Consider the following 7,900-nt stretch of genomic DNA (forward strand, 5'->3'; position numbering starts at 1 on the left):
CTTAAAAAAGGCTTTTTTAATTCTGGTTTTTGCCTACCATACAACTAAAGAAAAAAGCCCTATAGATGATGACAAAACCTTGTCGAAACGTTGTACATTTGCTGTTATGTTAAACTTATATTAAAGTTTTTCTTCATTACCCATTCAAGCCGTCTCCAGCCATTATTAGTCTCAAAGTGGGTTACTCGTCATCGAAAAGGATAACAAATATTTCTGTCTCCATTGATTATCATTACACATTACCTCAGGCTCAGTAACTTCTTACGTCAAGAGGTTAAAAATTATAATTCTTCATCAGTTCATGTTAACCTTCTGACATGAAAACGGGACAAAATAAAAAATTTCGTACTTCCACCATACAAGTTTAAATATTACATATACATATATTTCACTTACGATGGGAAACACAAAAGTTTAAATCATATTCATATAGAATTATAGTTTGTATACGTTTTAAAATCGAGCAAAGGCTCAAGCCGGACCAAGGCTACCATTAACAATATTATGAATATATCAATGTGTCAACAGTATTACTATTAGTAATATTTGTAAAAATATAATTCCTATGGAATACCATGTAATATTAAACACTGCATCATCCATTCAGTTAAAAAATAATAATAATTAAATAACCTCAGACTAGTTTAAAAAATCCATAAAAATATAAGTATTCATAAAATGATATGATTTCACTCCCTTACTTTTCCTTTCTGAAAAAAATCAACAAAGTTCGCCATATTAAGCTGTATTAGATAAAAGAGACCTCTGCATTGTGATAACTAACTAAATCAAAATATTTACTTGTCATTCTTTGAAGTTTTTAAATATACATTTATATTAGAACCAGAAAAATAAAACATATTTTTTCTTTATCTAAGTTAAAATCTAAACTAATAAGATGGTCAATCAGAAAAGCAATATTTTTACATAACTTTGCTTAATTGAAACTTTCGTGTTAAAAAACAACAACAAAAGAAAATAAAACAAGAAGCTAACTGACGATACAGATTTAAACAAATTCTTATATCTAATTCTAACATTTATAGAAGTTATATGTTTATATATTTATATATATTTATATTTATATAGTTGTATATTGTCTTAAAGACAACTGTTTGAAGAATTGCTATGCAATATATAAAAATAATAATAATTACGTACATATATCTATATTATCATGACAAACAAGAATATTTGTTATTTGTTTATTTCAGAGAAAAACCACATTTGACTATTTGCTGTGTCCACCACGGGGAAATCGAACCCTGAATTTTAGTGTTAGAAGTTCGTAAGCTTACCACTGTCCCAACCGAGGACAAAAGAAGAATAAAATTGAATACGAAATACGCTGTTAAGATTAGTATGGAATGCCACAACCAATAGTTAAATAAAAAAGATGCGCCCCTGATAGTACTAGAACACACAATTTGTTATGAGCAACATGTTTAAGCTCTTCCCACTTGAGAACATAAAAAATCTATTATCATGCACTATTGTTAAGGGAAAGTTAATTTTCTTTTATTTTATTAGTAGTTCTGCAAGTTGCGCATTACTATGGATCATTAAAATATCCTATTGGCTACATTGTCTAAAAAGTTGCAGATTCAATTTTAATGGTTTTCTAAAAGTTTTAAATAGGTCTTGAAGGTGAAAGACGTGTTTTATAATAAGAAAATATTTTAAAGATGAGGTTTGTAGTTAAATTACAGAAGCAAAAGAAATAATACATACTGTAAATTCTATAGCGACGAATTCTTAACATCTAACAGAGTATTATAACAAGTAATGAATGCAACCGCTACTACCAGAAAATTTGTTGTTAAGCCTATTTCCTTGATTCAGTCGGGTCAAAGTTCAGATATACTCTGCAAATCTTTCTACCGAACTTCTTATTTAAACAGCTGTTCACTTACTTGTTGGAAGACTAGTTGAGAATATGATATGAAAACAATACTGTTAGGCCTCTATGTTCGTTGGTTAATTTTCCGTAGAAATTCTTTCCAAAAAATTTCAGCGATCAAGTCCTATCTTAAATAAAACTCGTCTCTTTAGCTTAAACACACTCTAGAATTCACAACGATTCACGCAGTTTACTTACGGTCACTACCGCGCTTGACTCAATTGTCCGTCTCTGTCTGTCTGCAATTCTATTTCCGATTGACCAGAGTTGCCACGAACAGACATGATCCTTCTAGAATATCATGACGTGTTACTAGCGTCACGTGACTTCCGCTGTCATAACAATACATATTACACTGTCATATATTATATATATTTCATCTTTAGAAAATTATAATTCTTTCCAAAGTTTTAATTAGAAATGTATTAACTCCAACCAAGGTCATGTACCAATTCAGCTTTAGGTATTATTTTTTTGTATGACAGAGACTAATCACGGAAAATAACTCTTTTTCATAGGCTATTATGCTTATGGGACTGATCTATGACGGCTAAGTGGAATAGAGCTATTTTCCTATTTTCATAATATAATTTTCTTTTTTGTAAGCTGCAGAAACAACATAGAGTAATTTTGGCATTTTCAAGCAGGTTTGTTTCTGTCTTGCAAGGTTCAGTGTTCGACTTGCTAATTTGCATGTTCTAACCTAATTTTAAGCAAAGATAGTTAGCGTTTTCGTTTATGTTACGTCTCCGTTTGTTAATTAACTCTCCGTAAATTCGTTCCGACGAAACTTTAGCGACACAAGTCTTTACTTAATAAAACTGGTTTATTCTTTCCGAATATAACTTTACCGATACACTCAACTTCAACAATCGCGCTAAACAAACGCTATAACAACGAACGTCAATAATACTTCTGACTGCAGTTCAATTACTCACTATCTACACACACATTACACACCCCTATTTTATAAACCAGCCTACCCTATCTAGTAAATACTAGAGCATTCGCCAAGATACGGGATAGTTCTAGAAACAAGAGGGCGTGAGAATTGTCACGTGATCTCGATGACGCAACATTTATTTAAATACAGTTTTTGTTCGCCTTTTTTAGCTTAATGCAGTTTATTTTATTCCCTGACTCTGATCACTAACACAATCGTTTTACCTTTGTTATGGTCAGGTGTTCTTTTGTTTGTCTACAGTATTAGTTAGGGGGGACTATTCAGTGTCCAAAAGATGCTTCCATCTGGGTTTATGCAACTGTTACGTAACAGACAAAGGATGCCGCCTGAGGGGTACGTAACTATTACGTAATATACAAATTATGCCAACACCGGAAGATTACTTAATTGTTAAGCGATAGGCACTAGCGATGATGACGTCATACTTATAGTTTGTCTTACCAGAGGACGCGGCTGTCGTAAGGGAGGTGCGACGTTATAGTTCCACTTGTTACACAATTATGTACCAGTTGCCTAATGTCGGCTAACAATACGAAGAATTAAATTGTGGCAGAATGCTACAAGTTCTTCAAATACCTATAGAATTATAGGTTTCTTTTTTGTGAGTGTAAAACACTTAAATATACCATTATAGTTTGTCTTACCAGAGGACGCGGCTGTCGTAAGGGAGGTGCGACGTTATAGTTCCACTTGTTACACAATTATGTACCAGTTGCCTAGTGTCGGCTGACAATACGAAGAAATAAATTGTGGCAGAATCTTCAAAGACCAATAGAATGATAGGTTTCTTTGTTGTGAGTGTAAAACACTTAAATACACCATTTCGAAAATGAAAGATAGTTTGACTATGGTCGATTCAATTCTACTTGTTACTTTTAATATTAATGATATTGTTACGTCTCTGGTCGTTAGTTAATTTTCCATAGAAATTCTTTCCGAAGAAACTTTAGCGATACAAGTCCTTTCTCAAATAAAACTGGTTTATTCTTTCTGAATGCAACTTTGCAATACACTTAATTTCCACAGTCGCGCTATAACAAACGCTATAATTCACAACGAGCGTCTCACGTGCTCAACTCAACTGTCAATTACACATTGTTGCCGGCAGTTCTTGGCGGCTTATATATACAAGACTACCTCATATCTAGTAGCCTCTCGAGACTTCAGGAAGGAACAGGATCCTTCTAGAAGTTCATGACGTGTTACTAGCGTCACGTGACACCCGCTGTCGTAACAATATCTACTTAGACCTAAAAACTATATCAACTTTACAAACATGTGAAATGTATGAGATTTTCAATTTTATTATACAATACAACGAATTACATCTGTTTAATCAAAGAGTAACACAGTTGAATTATCAGGCCTTATCGATGATACATTCTGAGATACTTCAGAAAAAGATAACTTTATCCAAGATTTATCAAAATAACGTGTGTGTATCCTACCTTTGAAGAATTTAAGAACAAACAAAATCTGTAAAATAACTGTGATAGCAGTAAAAAAATGTCCTTGACAAAATATTTCAATTTGTTGTTTTGGTATTATTTGTAATTTTTTAGGACATATAATTAAATCTAGGCTACGTAATTACAGGTTGAGACACCTTACAGTGAGCTAGTCATTCTATTAAATTATGGCCCCCCAGTAGCACAGCGGTATGTCTGCGGACTTACAACGCTAGAATCCGGATTTCGATACCCGTGGTGGGCAGAGCACAGATAACCCATTGTGTAGCGTTGTGCTTAATTACACACAATACAATTAAATTATCTGTTCATACCTTAGTAATTATAATTTGCCAAGTAATACTATCTGCCTATAGAACCTTATTAACACCTTCCACCTATAGAACCTTAGTAACACCCTCCACCTATAAAAGTACCATCTGCCTATAGAACTTTAGTAACACCCTCCACCTATAGAAATACCGTCTGCCTATAGAACTTTAGTAACACCCTCCACCTATTGAAATACCATCTGTCTTTGTAAAATGTACATAATGCAATTAAATGTATAAGCGAATACTATAAAGTTGATAAGAACTAGAGATCGAAATAGCAGTTTTACTGTTTTACTTATAAAGTGAAACTGCAACTGTGATAAAAACCTTTCAGTACTGATAATTGTAAAAACAACGTTATGCATATTAAATATAAATATTAATTTTAAGACTTTGGTTGTCACTACAATTTTGATGACATGTTGAGACGTGTTGGTCTATATCATCTTCTTGTGGTTCGCTGATAAGTAAGAACAGTACCACACCAACAAGAGGTTCGGCCAAAAATTTATTGCAAAAATCTGAAATCTGGTCTGATCTAATTAAGTGAGAGACTGATCACACGTTTCAATTATAAGACAAATCACTTTATCTATTCTTGGGAAACAAAATAGGCACTTGATTCAGACATGTTCAGAGTTACTCTTCTTTAATTTCGATCATTATTGTTAATTATGTTATACCGAATACCAGACATGACTAATTCTCCAAGTCACTCATGTCATCTTGTCACTTCCATTAAGAAAACAGGTAAGATGGAGTCTTTAGGTATTTACAAACCTTTATGCGACAGATGTCACTAGAGAACCCATTAGTACAAGCATGAAGAAATTCCCCAGAATACCTTCCGTGAGAAAATCCAGAAATATCAAAAGAAAGTGACCACATTCAAGATCATCATAGTTCAAGACTGCTTTACTCTTGTTAAGCGCAAAGCTAAACAATGAAATACCTGAGCTATTCCACGAGGATCGAATCCCAAAATTTAGAGTTATAAGCCCTCGAGCTTGCCAATTAGTCACCAGAAGGTTTGTTTGTTTATTTTTGGAATTTCGCGCAAAGCTACACGACGACTATTTGCACTAGCCGTCACCAATTTAGCAGTGATAGACAAGATGGCAGGCAGCTAGTCAACACCACCCACCATCAACTCTTAGGCTACTCTTTTACCAACGAACAGTAGGATTTACCGTCACATAATAACGTTCTCACGGCTAAAAGAGAAAGCATGTTCGGTGTGAGGGGGGTTCGAATCCGCTATCCGCAGATCGCGAGTCGAGAGGATTAACCACCAGGCCATGCCAGGCCCGTCACCAGAAGACGAGATAAATAACATTTATACACATTCTAGTATAACAAATAAGCAAGAACTATTATAAATATTCTAATAGGTGCAGAAGTAAATCCTGTCAAACATATTCGAGTTTGAATATATTTAGGGCTCATGAAAGATATTCTAGTGGAAACCTTTGAAGACTTATTATAAATATTTTTGGTACTAAAATAATGAAGGCTTGATGTAGATATAAGATTTTTGTTTGTTGTTAGTTTATTGTAAGCTTGTTGAAGATATTCTCATATCAAAATAGCTATGATTGCCTGTCCTTGTTTTTGTCATAGTTTTATCTATAAACGTAGAAAGTGATATATGTATTATTGCAGTAATTTTTATCTGTTACATTTCATTGGATTTGTACAAATCTTTAAAAATTTTGCTTATAGAACTTTAGAAACAAGACCATTGTTCTAAGATTCCTCTAAGAATTAAACTATTTGAAACATCAACAGCGCATTCTAACATTTTTCACTTCATACGATATTTGAGATAACGCTAAAAATCGGGTTTCAATTCCCGCAGTGGGCAAAACACAGATAGCCCATTGCGCTTAACAAGATACAAATAAATAAGAGATGCATGAAATTTAATTGTGTCATCGGCTTATGGGATTTTACGTTTTTAAGCAAACTTTTTATCGCTATAGAACGATGTTTAAAACTACAGAACTATGTAAGTATAATAAAACGATGTTTAAAACTACAGAACTATGTAAGTATTATAAAACCATGTTTAAACCTACTGAACTATGTAAGTATTATAAAACGATGCTTAAACCTACTGAACTATGTAAGTATTATAAAACGATGCTTAAACCTACTGAACTATGTAAGTATAATAAAACGATACTACTTACATAGTTCTGTAGTTTTAAATTATAAAACCATGTTTAAAACTACAGAACTATGTAAGTATTATAAAACCATGTTTAAAACTACAGAACTATGTAAGTATAATAAAACCATGTTTAAAACTACAGAACTATGTAAGTATTATAGAACGATGTTTAAAACTACAGAACTATGTAAGCATAATAAAACCATGTTTAAAACTACAGAACTATGTAAGTATACTTTTGTTATTCCATTTCCCGTTGTTGATAAATTTCAAGCGCAATCGTAGAAACGATTTATGAGTTTAAACAAATACTACCAAAATCAGTTGATATAGGCATATTCCTCAGACTTTTAAAACTGAATTTACATTGCTTTAACCAGAAAATAGCCCTTTATGTGACTGGATAAACATTTTGACATTTGTATCTCAGGTACCTTACGTAAATCAGTTTTAACCAATCGCAACTCGGAGTACAATCGCCTCTTTATCGATCTCAATATGACCAATGAATGTCCTTTATTAATATTTAACTCAAACTAACGTGCTGACAAGAATCTGTTGCATAGTTTGCTCTAACAAAATGTTGACTATCATCTTTTATACATTCAGCTTGTAGTTGGCGCTGGTTTTAGCGCAAAGTTACACAATGGGCTATCTGAATTATCCGATTTTAAGAGTTATAAGCTACCTTAGTGCTAACCCATCAAGGGTTGCTTCTAAATGATAGGCAAAATATCATCTTATATCAATTTGTGTCCACTAAGAAATCATCAAGTATGGAATTTTGTTCAGAGGCTGACGAGTGGTTCATGGAGTAATCTACACACCCAAAGCTTTAAAAAAACATTCAATTTCAAGGGAAAGAATGTAATTGGTCATAACAGTGGAAATTCTTAAATAATGAAGAAGGTAGCTGGCCATAAAGAATAGAAATATTTACAATACAAAAACAGGTTAGCTGATTATCAGGGCAGTTTATCCCGGGCCTCACTAGTGGATATTGAAAATATTGTTGCGTCTCGGTTCGTTAGTTAATTTTCCGTAAATTCGTTCCGACGAAACTTTAGCGACACAAGTCCT

General features: G+C 33.1%; 1 protein-coding gene across 2 annotated transcripts in view; it reads right to left on the minus strand.

Moving 5' to 3' along the window:
* Positions 1 to 748, minus strand: part of LOC106459264 (MOB kinase activator-like 3) — a 22,090-nt gene extending 21,342 nt beyond the window's left edge. For both annotated transcript variants that reach the window (XM_022385716.1, XM_013918861.2), the window contains exon 1: positions 702 to 748. In XM_022385716.1, the coding sequence (XP_022241424.1) occupies positions 702 to 737 (36 nt within the window). In that variant the 5' untranslated portion in view covers positions 738 to 748. The remainder of the gene's footprint in view (positions 1 to 701) is intronic.
* Between the last annotated feature and the right edge of the window lie 7,152 nt (positions 749 to 7,900).

This window comes from Limulus polyphemus, unplaced genomic scaffold (assembly GCF_000517525.1).
Source record: "Limulus polyphemus unplaced genomic scaffold, Limulus_polyphemus-2.1.2 Scaffold583, whole genome shotgun sequence".
NCBI lineage: Eukaryota > Metazoa > Arthropoda > Merostomata > Xiphosura > Limulidae > Limulus > Limulus polyphemus.